Source organism: Camelus bactrianus, chromosome 35, assembly GCF_048773025.1.
Source record: "Camelus bactrianus isolate YW-2024 breed Bactrian camel chromosome 35, ASM4877302v1, whole genome shotgun sequence".
NCBI classification, from domain to species: domain Eukaryota; kingdom Metazoa; phylum Chordata; class Mammalia; order Artiodactyla; family Camelidae; genus Camelus; species Camelus bactrianus.
Genome location: NC_133573.1, coordinates 23059215 through 23082047, shown reverse-complemented (window position 1 = coordinate 23082047; position 22833 = coordinate 23059215). Strand labels below are relative to the sequence as shown.

Sequence of the window (22833 nt, the reverse complement as noted above, 5' to 3'; positions counted from 1 at the left end):
TCTGTTAGGCATTAAGATGTCACTGTACTATATCAAAGGGAGGGTAAAACTTCTTTGACTGAGTTAGCTGTGACTTCACGTTGAATTTGGACATTCTGTGAGCAAAACATGAGTAAAGACCTGGGAAAGATGCTGTTCCAAGGATGCAACTGTAATTTCTTGCCGGTGCTTACTTAATGGCTTTGATTGTGGGGTTTTCTATTGACGGTGCTTACTTATGGCTTTGATTGTGGGGTTTTCTATTGGTTTCAGAATCACTTTTCTTAAAACTAATTTACATACAAATCCCTTCTACTCTAAAGCAGCACTTCATTACCTATTTTCTGTTGAGACACATGGGAACTAATTGTCACGTGCTTTTCATGCTCTGTGTACAGTAGAGAAAAGAGAGCAGTGACGTGTGTACAATTTATGATGATCGCCATAAATCCATGGCCTTATTCTCCTCTGGAAAAGCATATTGGATGGGATACAAGTGAGTGAGCATCAATTTATTGTTGGTACAGCTTTGAGTCAACTCCTACATACAAAGAATAAACAAATCAGTGCAAATTACAGCATGAGATACACTTTATTGTTGAACCCAGCACACTTTAGACTTGAGATTCATTTGAGAAACATCCCCCTAAAGCTAATACGATGTGTGTGTGTGTGTGTGTGTGTATACAAATATACTAAGCTTTCACAGCAGTCTCTTTTCTTTCTGCTCCCAGCCTCAAGTCTACACAATTTCCCTAATCAGATACAGTCTGAGAAATGTTGGCTGAACAACAATTAAAACAACACCTTTAAGTTAAAGAATGAAACATAGTGTCAAAATGAACCCACATTTTCTTGGAGTGTCTTTCTTTCCTCCTTTTCTCTCTCCCTCTGACACAGTCACCATTTCTGATGTCCCTCCATGTCTATTTTTCCCTCTTTCTTTCTTTCCTTCCTTCCGTACTCTTTGGAGTATATTTCAGGTTGCTTTCCTGATACAGGTTTTTATTTTGCTCTGATCATTGTGTGTTCTCCCACAGAGTAACTGTCATGTAATGAACAATCACGTTCACATCCAGGGATGCTAACCGGGGCTAAGACTGACCCGCTGCCATTTCCCTTGTGCATTTCTGCCCTTGCACCTCAGTTCCATTGGTTTTAAACCCTGACTAAGCAGCTCACTGGGCATGATGAAAAATGGACCAATGTGCTTGACCAATGCACACTACATTTATTTAAGTGCTGTGGATTTTTAATGTGGGATTTTAAAGGAGACTTGGAGAAAATAGAATGTAGAAATTTCAAAAGAAAAGTATCAAACATGACTTACAGGCTAGAATTGAGGTTCTAAGGGATATTGGTGGTAAGATTCACACACACACACATATATATATACATACATAGACACACATACACATATACACACACATATATGCATACACACACTTTATTTTTCAAAACAGTTTTAGGTGTAGAGCAAAATTAGGTGGAAATTACATAGAATTTGTATATACCTGTCTCCCTCCACACCCACAGCTTCCCCCTTAATCAACCGTCCAGCATCAGAATGGTACATTTGTTATAATTGACCAGTCAACACTGATCCATCACTGTCACCCAAAGTCCATAGTTTATGTTAGGGTTCACTCTTGGTATTGTAAGTTCTTTGAGTTTTGATAAATGTGTGATGGCATGTCTTAGTCTGTTCAGGCTGCTATAACAGAATCTCATAGACTTGGTGGCTTACAAACAACAAACATATACTTCTCACACTTTTGGAAGCTAGAAAGCCCAAGATAAAGATCAAGATGCTGACAGATTTGGTGTCTGATGGAAAACTACTTCCTCATAGGCAGTGCCCTCTCGCTGTGTCCTCACATGGTGGGAGGGGCAAGGGTCACTTTTATAAGGGCACTAATCCCATTCATGAGGGCTCCACTCTCATGACTCAGTCACCTCCCCAAAGCCCACCTCCAATATCATCATACTGGGAATTATGTTTCAACATATGAAATATGGGAGATCACAAACATTGAGTCTGTTGCATGGCATGTCTCCCCACTTCCAGTGCCACATGGAAGAGTTTCACTGCCTAAAAATCTCCCCGTGCTCCTCTCTTTCCCCCAGCCCTTGGCAACCACTGATCCTTTTACCAGATCCACAGTTCTTCCTTTTCCAGAATGTCATACAGTTGGAGAAAGACAATATGTCGCCCTTCCAGATTGACTCGTTTCACTCAGTAATTTAAGGTAGTACTAACGTTTTGCAGGTTAGTAAAAGAAAATGTTCATTTTTCAGAGAATTATATGAGAAAGATGTTAACTATAATAATTAGGTAACCGTGGGTGACACCCGAGAATAAATACATTGATGTTAAAATTTTAGGGACACTCAACTTCTCAAAGAGGGGGAATGCGTTCAATTCAGAAGACAAACAGGGTACATCTTCTAGGCGTAATCATTTTACCTGAAAACCTGGAGGAAGTCTTTTGTATTGAAGATGCTTGAGTGCATTACGTCGTAGGATACAGACTTCTCATTAGCTAAGGCAGGAGGCTTACAGGAAATGTTGAGCTTGTGGGGAACTGCCGTCTCCTAAGAGTCTGCCAAGACTCCCTTTAGGATGCGAGTTTGAGTTCCTCTCGCCTCAGTATTTCAGTGGAAAATTTAAGAAATGACTTGGTGGTGGGGAGAGGGCATTTAATTGAAAACAAGACACATTTTGATGGAAGGATGGTATCTCACATTGTGTTCCCAAGGAAGTGGACTCTGAGGCACAGATTCATGTGCAGAAGGTTTATGGAAATTTTCCCAGAAACAATCCCTATGAAGTGAAGAAAGCAGGACTGGGCAGAGGGAGGGTTGAGCTGTGATGCAGGATGCCATAGGGGGCCTCATGCTGATGCCAGCAGGGAGCTTAGGAGCTGCTTTGGTCCCAAATTGAGGCATGGGACTGGGTCATCTTATCCCCAGTTTACCAATGAAAGGAGCTAATCCTGGGCAGGTGTGTAACTTTACGGGGACAAGCCTAGAGCCAGACTTAGAGGTGAGCTGCCATCTGATAACTACCCACCCCATCCCAGCAGCTGGGGGAATGAAGGTCTTGATCATGACAGAAAAATCTGAACAGCACAAGACAGAATCCACTGTAGACAGTATAAGCCCAGCAGGTTTCTTATAAAGAAGGACCTAAAACAAGTGAATTTGAATCTCTTTTGATATAAATGATTCTAAAATTTAATGGAATTGCTACCTCCAAATAAGAGAAAATTTTATTCTTCTTTAATATAAGGAAAAATATAAAAGAACACACATACAGCTCATTTTGAATGGGGAGAATCTTGTCTTGAAATAGAGAAAATTATTTCCCTCATGTTTTTTCAGAAAAGGTTAGTACCTTAGCTTAGCAAAGTTACAGGTGTATTGCTAAGGGTGGTTCTGGATTTTCATTATATGCAAAAAGTTTATTCAGTCTTTTCAACCTTGAGTTGAGGTTCAACCTTGAGATGAATTCATAAAGATAAAAGTTGAGTCCATAAAATATTTGAGAAAAAAATGAAAGTAACAATGTCTGCCCTCTCTTAAATGTGAGAATAATCTAATAAAGAGAATGAAGAGAAACTATTTGACTATGGTTAAATATCAAAATATATATGTATATAAAATCAAAAGATATATATTATATATATAAAGGCATAAACTTTTAAATCCAATTTATTTTCTAATGTTCAATTCAGAATGTTTTATATCAGAACACTGCACTTGTATGTGTTGCTGTGACCTTAGGAAGGTCAATAAAAACATGATACTAATGTCTCAAAGTCACACATTTGACCCCCCTACTGAAATATGCTTGTTTCCATGGACAAAGAGTCCCTCAGATACATGGCTTCCACCACAAAGTTTGAATCCAAGTATATTCTAGATATGCCACTGCACTACTGAGTGAGTGATGAGAGAGAGGAACTTTTACATCTCATTTCTGAAATGAATTCACAACTCCATATTTATGTGTAAAACAAATCGTCTCACATAATACATAGATGAAAGTAGTTTAGAAATGTAAAAAACACAAAATAAACTGTTCCTGGACTGGTCCCCCCTACTGTCTGACTGTTTCCTTTTCTCTTTAATATACTGATGTGCCCATCAAAATCTGTCACAGAGATGATATGAAGTACACGAACCATTCCACTAATAATGTTCCAGTAAATTAGTGTAGTTCCGTATATTCATAGATATTCTCTGACCTCTAGAAACAACAGTAAGCCAACACTCCTTGCTCATGCGTTAAGTATTGACTTAAACCATTGCTGTGGAATAGTTTCACATGAGAAGAGTTCATTACATTTACGTCGTGTCTTTGGACACTGAACATTTATGAGCCTCAGTATCATCATCTGTAAAATGGGTTGGTTGGGTGTGAACCACATTATCTTGAAGATTCCCATTAGCGTGATATCTTGGCTTAAACTATGACTTCACCTGCACTTTACATATGGCTACACAGGACCTTTGAAATGTCATCAAGACCCCAGGACAAGGAGCAAGATGTCAGATCCACAGCAGACCTCTGCTTCTGTGACTCAGCCTTCCGTAAGGTCTCAGGAGCCAAATTCCCCAAGTGGAGGCCAAGAAAAAACAGTTAATAAACTGTCTCATGATATAATGACAAAATGCCAATTTTCCTGAAGCTCTCAAATTGTGAGTGCAACTTATAAAGTGCCTCAGTACTGTATAAAAGTATCTTTACTCCTCAAAGAAAATCTGAGGGTCAAATTTAAGAACACAAATCAAAATTTCTTCTTTAATTTGAAAGTGTCATTTTTCATGACAACGATGCCCTTTATAATAAGAATGTTGTTTCTGAGGTTAAGAGAAGATATACTCTCTAATCAAGTTGGCATATTTTCTTAGGGTTCACATTATTCCCAATTGGAAATTCATTTACTTAACAAAATGTTTCATGTTTATGCAGGAATGAAAGCATCCTCTAATGTTTCAACCCTGGAGAGTGAGAGAACTCCCCTAATGTGAAAATGACCTGACTTGCTCTCTTTCTAGGTCCTGTCACAATACAGCCATCGCCCTGTGAAGCTGATCAATTTTCCTGTGTCTACACACTCCAGTGTGTCCCTCTCTCGGGGAAATGTAACGGACAAGAAGATTGCGTAGACGGATCTGATGAAATGGATTGCTCCCCCAGCCCCTCTCCTCAGCTCTGTGGTGAAATGGAGTTCCAGTGCTCAACCAGCAACTGCATCCCGTCCCTCCTGCTGTGTGACGGAGTGCCTGACTGTCACTTTCATGAGGATGAATCCAGTTGCTGTGAGTTATTTTCATTCGCTCAGTGTGCCAGGGAAGAAAGCACTGCTTGGAAATGGTAGAGTTTGACAGATAAAGCAAAGTTCTCTGGAGTCCTACGATGGTCGCATCATCAGTAACGTAGTTGTGTTATGTTGCTAGACAAAGAGTCTAATTCCTTGCTTAGCATTTCTGGAAATATTTTGTTTGTAGTCACTCTGATCTCTGTTAAACTTCTCTGATTTCGTTTCTTAATTTACATCCGGGTCATTCGTATAGGGGATGGTCTGTGTCTTATCTTTTTAACAAATGTTTGTGGGAATGAATTGAAGACATGTAATTGCAGCTTCTTCCCACCATACGTGTTCGTGAAGATGACTCAAGCAAATGGGCCAACATCCATTTTAATGAACAGAGGTAGTTACGGGTGGACCTGGACAACTCCCTGGGTAGATGATATGCCATTAAGAGTTGATGGAACAGGAAATCTGTAGGACATTGGGCTTGACCTCATCCACATCACTTACTACCTGTACGATCTTGGGAAAGTTACTTGAGTCAGTCTCACCGTCCCTGTAATACCTACTTTCCAGGGCTGTGAGGGTTTGAGAGAATGCAGCAAAGCCCCCAGTCCTGCATTCAGCCGCTTCTGCCTTTATTATAATTAGCCTGTGTCAGATAAGGGCGGAAGATTGTTAAGTAATCACACACATCTTTAAGGTGCGCCCATAATCATGGTGGAGTCAAAGCACCAATAACATTTTATTAAATTGTTTGTTGGCTTGGATTCATGTTATATCATACTGTATTATAAATTTGGTCAAGGGCCGCAGTGACAGAGCTTCGTAAGCCATATGTTTATGGCCACTTTTTTGAGCAAAAAAAAAGCAGTTTGGAATATAGCTGAAAGAGGGGGATATTGGAAGAAATAGAAGGCTGTTTCAGTTCCCTGTTTGGAGTGAGTATCCAGAATTATAATTGTTGGAAAAGACGTGAAGATGAATGAAGGAAAAGGAAGATGGTTTTTGGATATTTGAAGGTTTTAGCCTGAAATCAGTGAGCTTATTTCCTGGGTTAGGTTTAGAAATTGACTTCTATCTCTCTGTTTTTTCCTACATGTGTATTCTTTCTATACTAAAGCTGATTTGGGAGATCTTATAATATTTTCTTAGAGGCAAGTTCAACAAATGGAGGGGAATGAGGAAGAGGAAGCCACGTTACTTATCCCTGTTCCCGTCAAGGCTCTAGTGGAATCTGGCTGAGAGAAATCAGATTCAGTTCAATATAGTCATATGATATTTGACCCCAGTGTCATTTAAAAAGAAGCTTAGGAAAGTACTGCTCCTAATACTTTTAGGCATATGTTGGAAAATTGGTGTTTGATGAGATAGTAATATACAAAGTTCTGCTCTTAAAAGGAAATAAGTCCATATGAGGAATAGACTGGTATCATGAAAGAATTGTTTCTCTCCATCTCTAAAATAGTTATTGAGTTATAACTCTGTAGGGAAAATTGTGTGAAACTATGAACAAAGTGCTAGAGCAAAATTACAAGAATAGCAGTGTCTCATTGTAAAATGATTATAAGTCAATAAAAAATGTTTAAAAAAAAAAAAAGAGAATAGCAGTATCTGATGGTGATAATTGACCAAACAATTGAAAGCATAATAGTTTCTTTCTAGGTTCATCTATTGATTTAGAGTGGTAGTTTATAAGCTCTCATTCATTCGTTTAATTTCATTCATTCACAAACCTTCGTTGAGGATGTAATGTGTGTCATACATTGTGTTGGGCGTGGGTGATACAGATGGCCATGGCATGGTGCCAGCTCAGGTTGCTAGATACATTCCAGATTACTGAAGGAGATTAGTAAGTGATGGTTGGAGACACCATATGGTAAGTTCTGTGACCTAGATAAACATAACGTTATAGAATACATAGGGTGTTTCCTAACAATGGTGCTAGTGAGCATATACGATTTAAGAAGAAAAGTGATTGCAGAGCCAAATTTGGAAAGGCAGGTAATCATTAGGCAAGTAGGGTAGGGGTTCTTGATTCCAGTAAAGAATATTCCAAGAATAGGGAAGAAGTTTGATTGAAACATATTCCATTTAGCTAGAGTAGAGTTTGTGGTGAGAAATGTAGAAATAAGTCGGGAGAGAAGCAGGGACTAGGTCTTGAAGAGTCCTCCCACATCAAGCCAGTGATACAGAAGTGTTTAAGTATAGTACATGGAATGGACTGGAGTGTGGAAGAGGGACTGGTGAGGAGGTATTACAGTTGAAAGATAAAGAAATTGATTAGATCAATGCCATGATGTAAAGACTATGAATAGACGTAAGAGACAGTCATGTGAAAAGGAAAAGAAAATAATCAAGAATTGTTACCATGTTTCTGATTTGGGCAGTAAGAAAGCTGATCTTCCAATTTTTGAGCTGGGAAACATAGGAGGAGAAGGACCTCTTAGGATCAGAACATGGTTTCATTTTTAAACATGTGTTTATGGTTATCAGTAACACATCCACATGGAAGTGTTCAAAGATGGGTGTCTGGAGCTCAGGAAAGAGATAAAGCAAGATATATAAAGATACAGAGCTATCAGCATATGATGATTGAAGCTGTGGATATAAATGAGATAACAGAGAGAGGGAAAAAATAAGGTGGCAGGCAGAACCCTAATGAACACTTGAAGGACAGTTAGGCAAAACCAAACATGAAAAGACACTGAGATGTGGTCATAGACAGAGGAGGACAACCAGAAGAGTTATGATCTTAAATCAGGGAAAAAGGATTAAGTATCAGAGAGTATTCACAGGTGCGAATGTTTCTGAGTGATCATGTGAGATGAGGAAGAAAAAAAAAAACACAGACAGGGAAAAATAAAAAAATGGTTGCTGGTGATCTTGGGGAGAGAACATGCTGTGGAGTGGGAGGGCAGAGTTGTGAAGTTGGTCTTTTGTGGAGAAGATGGGAGATGGCAAAGAGGGAATCCAGCTATAGAAAACTTTTTCAAGAAGCTGGCTTTTAGAGTGGGAGGTAGGACAAAATTAGAGGTTTGGTTGTTGGTTTGTTTTGAGAGGTTTGCACATATTTTAGTGTTGCAGGAATAGAATTCTGAGATGTTGGCAATTTTAAGCAGAAAAATCAATAGCAATTAATATGTGAAGGCCTTTTATTCTTGCGAAAATTAAAGTTCAATGATCAGAATGTTTAAACAAACCTGTAGTGAGTTCAACATTTAAAAATAATTCATATTTAATATTGTCTTTCTATTGGAAACTTGTTTTGAAATAAACTGAAGTAATACTTTGTTAACCAAAAATGCCCCATTTCCCTAAAATAGGTGGGAAAGTAGGCATGATTTAATTATATGGGAAAATCACACAAAACCAAGCACATTCTTCTTACTGATATTCCTCTGTTAGCAATCTATTCACCAAGAAGATTTCAACTTTATCAGATGTATCTATCAATATCCCGGCAAGAAATAGGTGGCACATTGGTATTATATAATTTGAGAATGCTTTAATCAAGGGATTATCATTAGGGGAATAATATGCATAGGGAAACCACAAGGAATAGTAACAGCAGAGCCTTTTATCACTCATAGAGCAAAGGATGTAAGAGGAGGAATCAGTTGTCTGAACCTAGAGTCAAAGAGAGCTACTTGATAAAAGATGTGGCATTTGGTTATGGGGAGCTCTAGCCAGGTAATCTCACAGTCTCTTTTCTCTGCATTAACCTCCTGGTGGTGGTACCCATCAACCAAACCCAACTAAAGCTAGAAGGCAAAGAAGCACATTGATGTATCCTTAGAGTTCAACCTCTGAGGGAGAGAAGGGGGAGAATGGATCAGGAGGGGTGCATGGAAGCTATCCATCCATGATAGATACAACAGTGAAAAACAGATAGGGAAGTAGATATTTTTCCTGCTCCGCAATTTTAATTTATTTTCCAATAGTAACTGAAGTGTCTTAGGAAGTTGAGTGCCACTTCTGAAGACTGGGAATGGATCATGCCCTTAAGACTTGGGGATCAACCTTTATCATCAACATTTTGATTTTTTTGACCTTTCCATTTGTTAGCTATGATCCCAGCATCCTTTGGTGCTTCTCAGTGACAGTGCAAAGGTCTCCCTCTGCATTTGACAGCTTCTTACAAAAGTGTTCCTCAGTTTATTCAACATTAAAGTTAGGGTGATTAAGCCTGTTTTACAGAGGTATTGGAGAATGAAATGAATTAATATGGTAAAGTGCATGATATAAACATAATAAATTACTATCCTTTCCCCATTAAATTATCTTTCTAGTTTTACCAGAATTATTTCAGCTGCTATTTCGATAAGAGTAGTGATGGGTTTTAGGTCAGGGATAGAGCACACATGCATCCTGCTCTGTGCTAAGTGTGCACATGCCTGGAAGGGCTCGTAGCCTTCCTTCTCATGGTTCAAGACCGTAGTTCCTCTGCTGTTAGAAATGTTAATCTGCCACACTTGAATTTTCATTGTAATAGGAAATGGATACACACCCATAGTCACGCTTGCTTTACTTCTGTGTATGTGTTCTATGCAGCAACTATCATCTTCAAAAGGGATTTTGCTTTGGGGCAGTAACTCCAGTGAACCATTCATGAGTTGTTTAATGTATCATCTACCTGAGCAAATGAGCTAAAAGCCATAAAATGCTATGTGTTACTTAGCTTATTTTGGTGAGGCGTATCGACCTCTAGGATGACAGCAGATTAAATAGGTAGTTTTATAGACATTAAAATACAGTGTTTGAGAGAGAGTGTGGCAAAAGTGGGTATTGTCCAAAGAAACATTTTGAAACCTGAGTTTCTTATAAATCTTATATATAGCTTATTTGGACTAATTTTGGAAAATGTTTTTGTTGTTTGTATATTAATAATGGAGGGTAAAAAGAAAGTAATGACCCAGTTTGTTTCCCTGCGTTCAGTCCTTTGCTATCTAAGTGTCACGAAGTATTAACTGCATGCAGGATTTATTTTCCACCTACTTTTGAAAGGAAATGTTATGCCATTTAAAATGCCACAGAAACTAAGATTTTAGTTTCCGATTTCATAAAGGAAAAGGTCAATTTTTAACTATCTAAACTGTAAACTTTCTATAAAAAGGAAAACGTAAAACTTTTTACAAATTGAAATCATTTATTTTCTTATATTCTTTTAAAAAATGTGTCTCAGTGCTATTTGGGCCAAAGCTGAGCATTTATACCACTTACATGTTAGAACTCTTCATTGTGTAGTCAACTTGAAAATAAGCCGAGAGTAACACTGGAAATTGTGTTAAAGAATATGGATGAATCAGTATTTCTGAGAGAAGGGTCCAAAATAATGCTTTACAAGTAGGGTATCTATCATCTTTGTGTACAAATTTCAACATATTTAAATCCATAAAACTATTACCTTCTATGATCTCTCAGCCCCTTCAGTGCAAAACAATGATAAACATTATGTATACACACATACATGGATATATAGATGCATGGATGTATTTACACGTTCGTGTTTTTACAAACATCTCTTCATCTTATAAGGGTTGGAAAATTATTCTATGTCTTAATTTACTTGGTCTGCAGTATGATTTACCTCGTCAGCGTATATCCTAAAACTATTTACTCTTTAGAATAGCTTAAAGATCATCTCTTCTCCTGGAACCTTAGCCATTTCTACTGTTTGGTCTCAGCCTCATTTTTAAATTTGTCTGAACTGCCTCTTTACCCAAACTCCCCAAAGGCAGACTGCTTTACTCACTGGTCCAATATCAAACTTACTGATTCCCATCCTGTGGACTTTATTCCTACTCTCTGCTAAGTGGCTTTTTTCTAGAAACATTGAAATTTAAAACATATCTCAGACTCTATGCTTATTGTCCGTGTTGACAGACTTCCCTACCTACGTGTATAACATGACAGAACACACAGCTGGGAGATGATTCTGCTGACAAATTTTTTTGAAAAAAATTTCAATTTAATAAATTCCAATCTAATAAATTTACATTTTCTTCATATAGAGCTCTAATATATCATTTAAATATAGGGCTAGAAAATGAGGGGTAAAGCAATAAACTGTCTTATTATTTTATTAGAAAAAATTCATTCTTTTAAAAAAGGTGACATTGTTCTTTTTCTTCAGCCAATGAGAGCTGTTCTGATGGAGCTTTGCTGTGCACCTCCTCCAACAGCTGTATCCCAGTTCACAAGCGCTGTGATGGTTTTGCTGACTGCCTGGATTTACAGCCTGATGAGTCCAGCTGCTTGGGTACTGTGTATCATTAACGTATTCTTTGCAGTATAAGCCGGTAACGTAACCTGCACTGGATAAAGATATTAAAACTTGAAGTTCTAAATAATGACAAGCATGGAATAATTGAATTATTATTATTGATTTGGAGGCAGGAAGAATGTTAACATTAACTTACTACATTTATAAAATGTGTACAAGTATGTAATATAATGAATTCATGCTGATTCTATATAAACAATGTTCATGAAATAAATATCAGACACTTAATTTCAATTGAATATAGTTTAAGATTATTAGTATTTAATAATCTCTTCTATGCAAATTGCTAGTTTCTATAATAAGGAAACCCCTACATAATCTGTTATTAATTTTTTTAATTAAATTTCTTACTTCTTCATAAGAGCTCCCTGTTTGCATGATCTATTCATGTTTAAAAGTCAACTTATCAAATTTTTAGGCTAACTTTTAAACATTTTTCTTTTTTCTGACCCTGGAACATTTGTAAGGACAGATAATATGTTTTTGTGATTATGCTTTTATCAAAACAGCTTTAATATTCTCTAATTTATTGTAGTCCATTGTTAGCATCTCTCTGCTGAGAAACTGAATTTTTATTTCATGCAGGAGATATATAAAATGAAAGACAGAGGCAATGTAAACTAAAAGATAATATAAATTGGTGATAAAAGATATATTCAATTATATTTTCTAAGTAAATTGGAAATATTTCATATCAAAAGTAGGAAAAAACATATTCTTCATATCTTTCAAGAGAGAACATTATAAAATAAGTGACAAAAGTATGATGATTATAATCAAATCATACTGCAAAAATATCTATTTTTTTATGCTGCTAAAAACGAGTACTCGCACAACACTGAATTTTGTAAGTGCAAAGGGAAATCAAGAAGTGAGCAAATCCGATCCCATAAAATATGCAAAGATGAATGCTTTTTGGCATCATTTCTCTGCTAGGCATGCTTATATACATCAGATTAGACATGCAAAAGAAAATACTCTTACTCTCTCCAGAGAGTAAGAAAGATACTAATGAGATAGTCCCATTTTTGGAAACTGTCAAGACAACAGCACTTATGTCTAGTACCCAAATTTATTTACATAAAAGTGAGATTTTCTTCAAGACAGTCCTATATGAGAACAAATATATTGCAACGTGTTATGGTTCACTGTCTACTTTGACATGTTCTACCTCTAAAAATACAGTCAGAAAAACACAAGACCTGTCATTCATACTGTGTGATAGACAACCTGCAGGTAATAATACAGAACACATTTTTGTTGTCCACCATTTCAGCCACTCACCAATTCACGTGCAGTTCATTTTCAAAGTGCAAGTCATACTGCCGAGTAAAAATAAAGTAGTGAAACAGTTTTCAGAAATAAAATCCTTATTATTATATTATGTGTTCTCTACTTATGTTTTCTATGCTTTTTAGATTGTCCATCAAATCTGATAAAGTCAAGGCTTCTGTTTTCAAGAATGTCTAACCCTAATCCATGCTAAGATGTGTCAATGTATATTATACCTTTCTCTTTCTTTCCAAACATCATATTCTTTTAAGGTCAGCATTTCTTAGACTTTTATGAGTCCAGTCTTTTCAGCATCCAGTAATCCTCCCAGTGGTCACATAACATATGGTGAGCTTCTGGTCTCCCCTCACCTCGAGGTTTAAGTCATTCCCAGAAACATCAAGTCCAGGCCATGCGTGAGTGTTGCAGGTTAAGTATATTTCAGTGAGTCCTGTCTGTTCCCAAGTTACATTGGAAAGGCATGTTATTTTTAAGTTTTGGTTGCTTATGCAACAGAAAATTATTGAACAGACTAGGCCCACTTTAATTTAAATTGAAAGTCTTTTTCTAGTCATTTGCAGTAGTAGAGGCTAAGAAAGGTTATATTAAGGTGATACTATAGTTATGACAATCATATATTAGAAGGTGAACTAGGGAAAGGCCCTAAAATATGTAACTATAGGACAGGGTATTATGAATTTAATTGGATATATGAATAATAATAGTAATAATAATAATATAGCTTGATAAAGGTTCAGAACGTTTTGAAATCCAAACCAAAACATAACACAAAAACTTCTCGTACAGGTACTATGGAGCTATTTCAAGTTTTTGCAATATGGTTAATCCCCTCTGCAGTCCCTATGCTGAGATTTCCAGACAAAGAAAATGATTTCTGCCCGCTGGGAATTTGATTTGCTGCACAGGCTTCTGGTGAACTCTTAGAATCCACAGATCTCCTGAAACATGCAATTTATTGTGTATAGGTATATTTAATCCATGACAGTGTATAAATACCATACAATAGAAGGGGGTTCCTGATCCCATAATACTAAGAAATCCAAGGAGTGATAGAAATTCTGAACTGCATAGCAGATCTTTTGACATTTTTAAACTAACAAGATTTGGAGTTAGAGGACCAGCATTTAGTTCAGTATCTGCTGCCTTCCTTGCTATTAACTTGAGCAAATTATATCATTAGCCAGTTTCCTCCTCTATGAAAAAGGCTAAATATGGAATACACCAGATAGTGTTATGAGGATTACATGAAGTAACACGGGTAAAGCTCTTGGGGCAGTCTCTGACATAGAGCAGGTCTTCAGAAAGCGGTAGTGGTGATGGTGATCTTGATGATAGAGGGAGAAATTAAAAGAAGGAGGAGAATTTGAAGAGAGCGATGGTAATAGATACTAGGTTTCTCAGTAAACTCAAAGAACCCCCAAATATAGAGAGATGGATGAGAACAATCATGTACTACTTTACGCATACCATTCGCTAGTGGATAAATAAACTTAATTTTATCCTCCCAGAAGTCCTATACAGAAGGTCATCCTCACTTTAAACATGGAAAGTTTTATACTTAAAGTACCCAGCCCAACATGAGTCATTAACTAAGCCAGGTATCCCAGAGGGAAACATCAGGACTCACGTGGCTGTCAGTCTCCCCAGCAATCCACCACGGAATAGCCATCACTTTCCTAGCCTTCATACAATTGAGAAAGAAAAAAAATATATGTATATATATATATAGTGTGTGTGTCTCATTGCTAATTATTTAGATTTAAGTTTAAAAGTCACTATTGTATTTTATACTGATCACTTGTCCAGCTTATATGTGATTTCCTGATTGTCCCAGAATGGGATTGGACATGAATCCTTTCCAGAATGTTTCCATGTAGTTAATTATGAGTTTATTTGGCCTCCAGGCACATGGAGTATAGTATAAACATATACTATAACATATTCTTAAACATATACTGTGAGTTTGGTGTTCGTTCTAACATTCTCAACAACCCTACGAGATTGGTTTCATCTCAGCAACCCTATTTTAACCTCATTTGACAGAGAGAAACCCGAGGGGCTGAGAGATTAACTACCCTACTGTATATTACACAGCTAATAAACTGAGCTGGGATTTCAGCTCAGGTGGTCTGGCTCTGGTGCCTGCAGCCTTCACAGCTAAGGAAGCTACCTGTATTATTTATTATGATGTATCCAGTGCCTAGCTGAGTGCCACACATTGAATCAGGACTCATAATAGATGTGCTGAATTACAAATCAAAAACAGCAGAAGTATCTATGACATATTGATGCTATGATGGTCCCACCAGGGAAGACTGGTATCTTACAAGAGAGAAGGTGTTGGGAAAAAAAAAAAGCCAAGAAGAGCAACTAGGGGATTAAATGAGTAGGGAAATTGATAGGTCTTAGGGGGTCGGGATTGTGTAGTGATGATAAAAGAAACAGTGTAAAGGAAAGCACCACGAGGAGAAATCACTAACCACTTCTACAGCCATAACTGCGTGAAAATATGTAGCTTCTTTTTAATGTACAAACAAAGCATCTTTGAAAATAAGTGTTTGTGCTAACCTAGAACTCGAGAATGATACAAGCAGCAGACTAAGCAGGGCCAGACAAAGAGGATCAATTTGAGCTGTGCTGATGTCCATCATGGACGTGGAGGTCGGACATGTGCGTGCACACGAGTGACATTTTATCAAAACAAGTCACCCACGTGAAGCACTTGTCTGCCGTGATACAGTGACGGCTGGGTGGAACTGAAGACATGTTTCAGTAAAGAAAAAAAAATTCAGTATAATCACAGATATGTCCTGCAGACACATTCTAAATAAGTAGATTGTCCCTAATGCAGGAGAGAAAAAAAGTCTTCTCTTGTGATCAAGCACTGGGGTTGTAAAGAACATGAACATGTCCAGGACAGCAGGGGCCATTGAATGAATTTGAGGGGTACAGGAAATAGCCTGAATTCTTGTGCTTCTAGCAGCTAGGAAGCAATTTACCCTCAGTGATTGGACTTAATGCAATGACTAACAGTAACATGTCCCCATTCCTCCCAATAATATTTCTAATTAACTGGTTTTTGTGATGCTTCCTTTTAGAGTGTCCAGGAGGTTACTGCAGGAACGGCGGGACTTGTATAGTGGAGAAAATCGGTCCTATGTGTCGGTAAGAAGCATTGCCTTTTTTTTTTTTTTTTTTTTAACATTTATTATAGTTGGCTTATTTTTCTTGAGGCTGATACAACAGAACATCAATGAACATACAGTTACTGAAGTAAAGATAATGGCTAATGGCACTATTTACATTTATCTGCCTGAATAAGAAAGGAAGATGTGAGTGTATTTTACAAAAATACCAATTATTTCACATGCTTTTATGTCTCCCAACATTTTATATTGTACGGGATATATAGTTTTAATAATACTCATTATTCCTTGTTTTTAATATTCATGTCAGGTTATAAAAAGATTTTATGTGGGTATCATCCTATTTGAGGTGAACTTAGCGTCTGTATTTCCTCTCTCTTTTTATTTCAAATTCCAGATTTTTCTTTTCTAACGAGCAGGATAAAATTAATTCGTAAATAAAATCTTTTTTAGGTTTATTCAGTGGATGTTTATGAGTAGCTGAAGTTAAGGTACAGATAAGGAATACATTTGCATACTTAAAGCAAAAATAAACAAAAACCAGTTTTTGTGATTTCTTCTGGGAATTATTTATATTGCGTATCAAAGATGGCTTGAGTTTTGTTCTCTCACCTTTAGGGAATTGTGCAAAGCAGTGTCATAAATTCCAAAGGAAGTGATGCATATTCCATTATATTTGTGTTTATGACTTTTTAATCTCGCCGACCAGTGGATATATTACTTTGCTTATTAGAGGCATGGTTGCAGATTGATACACAAGTCGTAACAAAGCATGCAGAAGTCTCTGGAAAACACTGATTAATAGTTGTTTAAATTCTTATATCCTCTGAGTCAACAACCATATTTTAGGAAAAGTTGTTTATCCCTAAAAAAGCAAAAACCTCTACCAATTAAAACAGCAACCAAAAATTCTATGATGAGATAGACATTGTTTTAACACTGTTGAAATGGAAATATTAGTGGGTTTCTTGAAGTATTTAGCTCTCATATTCATGACATAATTTATCCCACAACATCTTAACGAAATTGTACTCTTCCCTGAATCATTTTTTTTAATGGGAATTAAACTTAACACAAACTATAACTCGATGGAAAGATGGGATGCGTAAATGTTAATTTTTAAAAATCTCTTGAGAGAAATTGAGAATGTTGGCATAATGTTTACTGAACAGCAGCTGAGTGGGTAATGTTACCTAGGGTCAACTGTTTACAGTAAGGAGGCTTGAACTTTTGTCTTCTTTATGTTATTTATGTTTTTGTCTTCTTTCTTGCTAGGCAAGAAAGCTCCCGACCGTAGTTAGGCTCAGCTGAGCAAGCAGAGTTTTACATTCTTGGCAACAGCTTTGTGTATTTAAATAAACTTTAAAAATTGAAATCCAGATGGTGATGTCCAAAACTTGTTTCTCTCAAGTGAGAAAACTCTAATGTGGGAGAGGAAGCTGGGACAGGACTTTTGAGAGAAAAATGGACTAAAGAAAGGAAATCAGTGCAGCAAAATGTGTAACAGAATTCACTCGCCAGAAAGCTACTCAAATATTTTAATATATTATTTTTGATAGTAAATGATGCTTTCCAAATAGCTAAATAGCTGTCATTGCCATCAATATAAACAGACTGTCTGGAATGAGGGCTATCTACTTACATGGGGGTGAAAAAATAACTTTTGAAAATTCTTTTTCATGTTGTAAAATGGTAGTCTCTTCATTTAAATGTTCGTTTCTTTAAAACTGAACAGCAAAAGTGATACATGTGCATTGTAATCAAGTCTTTTAAAAACATGAAGTAGTGCATGAGGCAAAAAGTAGAAACCTCAGCATATAAATCCCACTTTTCAGTTTTATGCCTTCCATCCACGTGGTTTTCCTTTCACAAACACCAACACATGTAAGCACACGTGTCTCTTACAGAAATGTGAATTATGCTTTATAATACACTTTGAACTGTGTGTTTTTTTTAATCTCTTCATGAAATATCGTGCTGTTCTTCCATGTCAGTAACATGACTCTAGCCCCACTGCTTACTGGCTGTGTAGTGTTGGGTGTAGACCCCCGCTTACTGGCTGTGTAGTGTCAGGCATGTACCCCCCGATTACTGGCTGTATAGTGTTGGGTAAAACTCTTCATCAGACTGTTTCCATCTCTTCTTTGGTAAAATCGAGAAAATAACAGCACCTGCCTCATAAAGTCATTGTGAGATTTAAAGGGGTTAATATGTGTAAGACGTTCTGACACATAAAACACATTCTAGAAAATCTAGCCATCAGTATTATTATGTCACTGATTTTAGTCTGTGTGTTATACACCATTTAATATATAGGCTTGTCATCATTTAATTAACCCTATTAATCCTACTAATGGTTGTTTGGTTCCTAAATATTTTGTTTCACATCTTGCAATACCCATCCTTTGACTTACCTTGCACAACTCCTTCTTTGAAGCATAACATGTCTTACTAAACTGTCAAATAACAGTGTAAATTATTTCTAATTGCACTTAGTGTCAGATTCATTTCCAATTACATTTCATGTCCAGTTCATTTGTCAATTACAGGCACTCATTTTTGGATTTAAGATTAAATGAAAACAGCTTTAGGGTACAGTTTTAGAGTAACTCTCGGGCACTGTGGGAAGGTGTTGGCTTTATGTCAAACCCTATTCTCTCATTCCCAGGAGTGGGAATTCATTATCTTTGTCACCCAAAGAAGTAAGGACGAAGACCAAAGCTCACCTCTCATCCAGGCCATTGTGAACACAAGAATTTCATGGTTCCCCAAGGAAGCCAATCACAAAAGCTGTTGGATTTCCTCTTGGGATCTAAGGTGACTTGAGAAAGAACCTTCAGGTTTTAATCTATACCCAGAGAAGAGAGACTTTATAAGGTCATTTGTGTTGCTAGGAGCTATAATTATCCACAGAGTAGAAACTACTAGGTGAACCATGATTTCCCATTGCTTCCCAACAGTTTGGCATCTTTGAGGGCTGAAGAAGCAAAGCATGAGCCAAAGGAGGTAAATTATCCCTCCTCTAATGAGGCTTGATTATATACTATTTTGATACATTAATATATTAGAAAAATAGACTGGGCTATAAATATAAATTCCAAACTAATATGGAGGGCAGGAAAGAAGTTACAAGACAGAAAAAAAAGTCAAGTTAGTCAGGCTAAAAGAGAGAAATAGGAAACAGCATCAAGTTAAAATACATATATAATTATATTATATATTTATTTCATGTATTTCCATGATATAAATATTATATATTATGTTTATGTTTCATGTATATTTAGTTTTAAACAAGAACTGTATCTAGAAGAAGAACTGAAACAAAAGCTAAGACAAAAGATTTGGCAAATGAAAGTAAAATAAACAGTAATCACCTTATTAATATAAAAAAACCACAAAATTATAGTATAGGCACACTTTTAAAAGGGTGTATTGTTAAATTAAAATGATACACTCTAAAAAGTTACAACAGGCAAGAATCTATGAATCAAACAATACAGTAACAAAATACAGAAATCAAAAATTTCTAAATATTCTGAGAGTATTTAATTTAAAATATTTAATATTAAAAAAACAGAAAACTATGTGCATATGCATATATACACATTTATATGTATGCATGTGAGTATATATATATCACTTTATACTTCACATAACTTTGTTTAAAACAAAGAATGTTATTTTCTTAACTCTATGGAACACATTGTCAATATAATCAGTTATTTGACCAAAAAGGAACACCCTAATAAAATCCTAGGTGTTATGTCTCTGTCACTTTATTAACTGTAGTCTAATAAAGCAAGGAATCAAAAATAGAGTGATGACAAAAGAAAGAATACATTTTGTAAATCTAGGAAACTTTTTTTTTAACATTTTTTATTGAGTTGTAATCATTTTACAATGTTGTGTCAAATTCCAGTGTACAGCACAATGTTTCAGTTATTCATAAACTGCCAAAGCATTACTGAAGAAAAAGAAAGAGGCTGGAGGAATAACTCTCCCAGACTTCAGACAATACTATAGAGCTACAGTCATCAAGACAGCATGGTATTGGTACAAAAACAGACATATAGACCAATGGAATGGAATAGAGAGCCCAGAAATGAACCCACAAACTTTTGGTTAACTCATCTTCGACAAAGGAGGCAAGAATATGCAGTGGAATAAAGACAGTATCTTCAGCAATTGGTGTTGGGAAAACTGGACAGCAGCATGTAAATCAATGAAGATAGAACGCTCCCTTACACCATACACAAAAATAAACTCAAAATGGATCAAAGACTTAAACGTAAGACAAGATACAATAAACCTCCTAGAAGAAAATATAGGCAAAACATTATCTGACATACATCTCAAAAATGTTCTCCTAGGACAGTCTACCCAAGCAATAGAAATAAAAGCAAGAATAAACAAATGGGACCTAATGAAACTTAAAAGTTTCTGAGCAGCAAAGGAAACCATAAGTAAAACAAAAAGGCAACCTATGGAATGGGAGAAAATTTTTGCAAATGAAACCGACAAAGGCCTGATCTCCAGAATATATAAGCAGCTCATACGACTTAATAACAACAACAAAAAAAACACCCAATCCAAAAATGGGCAGAAGACCTAAACAAGCAATTCTCAAAGGAAGAAATACAAATGATCAATAGGTACATGAAAAAATGTTCAATATCACTATTTATCATAGAAATGCAAATCAAAACTACAATGAGGTATCACCTCACACCAGTCAGAATGGCCATCATTAAAAAGCCACTAATGACAAATGCTGGAGAGGCTGTGGAGAAAAGGGAACCCTCCTACACTGTTGGTGGGAATGCAGTTTGGTGCAGCCACTGTGGAAAACAGTATGGAGATTCCTCAAAAGACTAGGAATAGACTTAACATATGACCCAGGAATCCCACTCCTGGGCATATATCCAGAAGGTACCCTACTTCAAAATGACACCTGCACCCCAATGGTCCTAGCAGCACTATTTACAGTAGCCAAGATACAGAAACAACCTAAATGTCCACTGACAGATGACTGGATAAAGAATTTGTGGTATATTTATACAATAGAATACTATTCAGCCATAAAAACCAACAACATAACACCATTTACAGCAACATGGATGTTCCTGGAGAATGTCCTTGTGAGTGAAGTAATCCAGAAAGAGAAAGAAAAATACCGTATGAGATCACTCATATGTGGAATCTAAAAAAAAACAAAACCAAAACCAAACATAAATACAAAACAGAAACAGACTCATAGACATAGAATATAAACTTGTGGTTGCCAAGGGGGTGGGGGTGGGAAGGGACAGACTGGGATTTCAAAATGTAGAATAGGAAACTCTTATATTAGAAAGGCACTTTAACCTGGAATTTAAAAGACAATAAAAATGGTGACTTCTCATTTCTCAACTTCTCGACATGGTGCTGTTTGGTAGGGAGTCCCTCTTTCTCTTTACCTACTCTGGGGTATCACTGGCCGTCCCTCTTCACTGTTATTTACTGGTTCCTTCTCTTTCCCCAGTGTCTGAATATTGGAGTGCTCCAATCCTCAGTGCTTGAAATCATTCTCTTTTCTGCCTACCCTCATTTTACTGCATGATATAAGCTTGGATTAATTTACTGACTTTTGGCATACAGTTTATCAGTGACCTATTCCGCTAAATTCCACATTCTTAAACTCACTTGCCAAGAAGACACCAGATTACATCTGGGTATCTATCTAACAGGTATCACAAATTAACACGTCCAAAAAGGTTTTGCCTAGACAGGCCGTATTCTCCTCTTTCTCCAAGCTTTGCGCACACTGTTTCCTCTGCCTAGAGTTTTCTTTTTCTACCTGATTTTCCCAAATGATGCCTTTTAATGCTTTAAGATCCAGTATAAATGGCATTTTCTCTGGGAATCCTTTTCCATATCAACCGGGGAGAATGGCTCATTGTTCCTTATGGGCTTCTCTATTGTTTCCCTCATTACGTTATTTTACAAGTCTTTGTTTTACTAAATTACCTATTGAAAACCTGCCTTGTCTATCCTATTAAGAAACATATTTCTAATACAATTTTATCTTTTATGACTATCAAAACTGTTTTGCTCAATTTTTACTAGTTTTATACGTAAGAGTAACTCTTGGACAGTTATGGTCATTGAAAATCTTTTTTTGAATATATATATTTATTGAAGTATAATCAGTTTACAATGTTGTGTCAGTTTCTGGTGTACAGAATAATGCTGCAGTCATACATAGACATACATATATTCGTTTTCATATTCTTTTTTACCATAGGTTACTATAAGATAGTGAATGTATTTCCCTGTGTTATATACTATGAACTGGTTGTTTATAGATTATACATATATTAGTTAGTATCTGCAAATCTCAAGCTCCTAATTTAGCCATCCTATCCCCTCCCCCTCACTGGTAACTATAAGTTTGTTTTCTATGTCTGTGAGTCTGTTTCTGTTTTATAAATAGGTTTATCTTTTTTTTTAAGATACCACATATAAGTGATATCATATGGTATTTTTCTTTCTCTTTCTGGCTTACTTCACTTAGAATGACATTCTTCAGTCCATCCATATTGCTGCAGATGGCATTATTTTATTATTTTTAGTTGCTGAGTGGTATTCCATTGTATAAATATACCACAAATTCTTTATCCAGTCATCTTTAGTGGACATTTAGGTTGTTTATGTATCTTGGCTATTGTAAATAATGCTGCCGTGAATATTGGGGTGCATGTATCTTTTTGAATTAAGGTCCTCTCTGGATATATGCCCAGGAGTGGGATTGCTGAATCTTATGGTAAGT

At 36.4% G+C, this 22833-nt stretch overlaps 1 protein-coding gene across 3 annotated transcripts in view; it reads left to right on the top strand.

Moving 5' to 3' along the window:
* MALRD1 (MAM and LDL receptor class A domain containing 1) overlaps positions 1-22833 on the top strand; it is a 438921-nt gene that overhangs the window by 340512 nt on the left and 75576 nt on the right. For 2 of the 3 annotated variants that reach the window (XM_074358489.1, XM_045511295.2), the window contains exons 35-37: positions 5044-5307; positions 11437-11562; positions 15978-16044. In XM_074358489.1, the coding sequence (XP_074214590.1) occupies positions 5044-5307; positions 11437-11562; positions 15978-16044 (457 nt within the window). Of the gene's footprint in view, positions 1-5043; positions 5308-11436; positions 11563-15977; positions 16045-18693; positions 18843-22833 lie in introns of all 3 variants that reach the window. The other variant, XR_012504288.1, reaches the window with a different exon arrangement.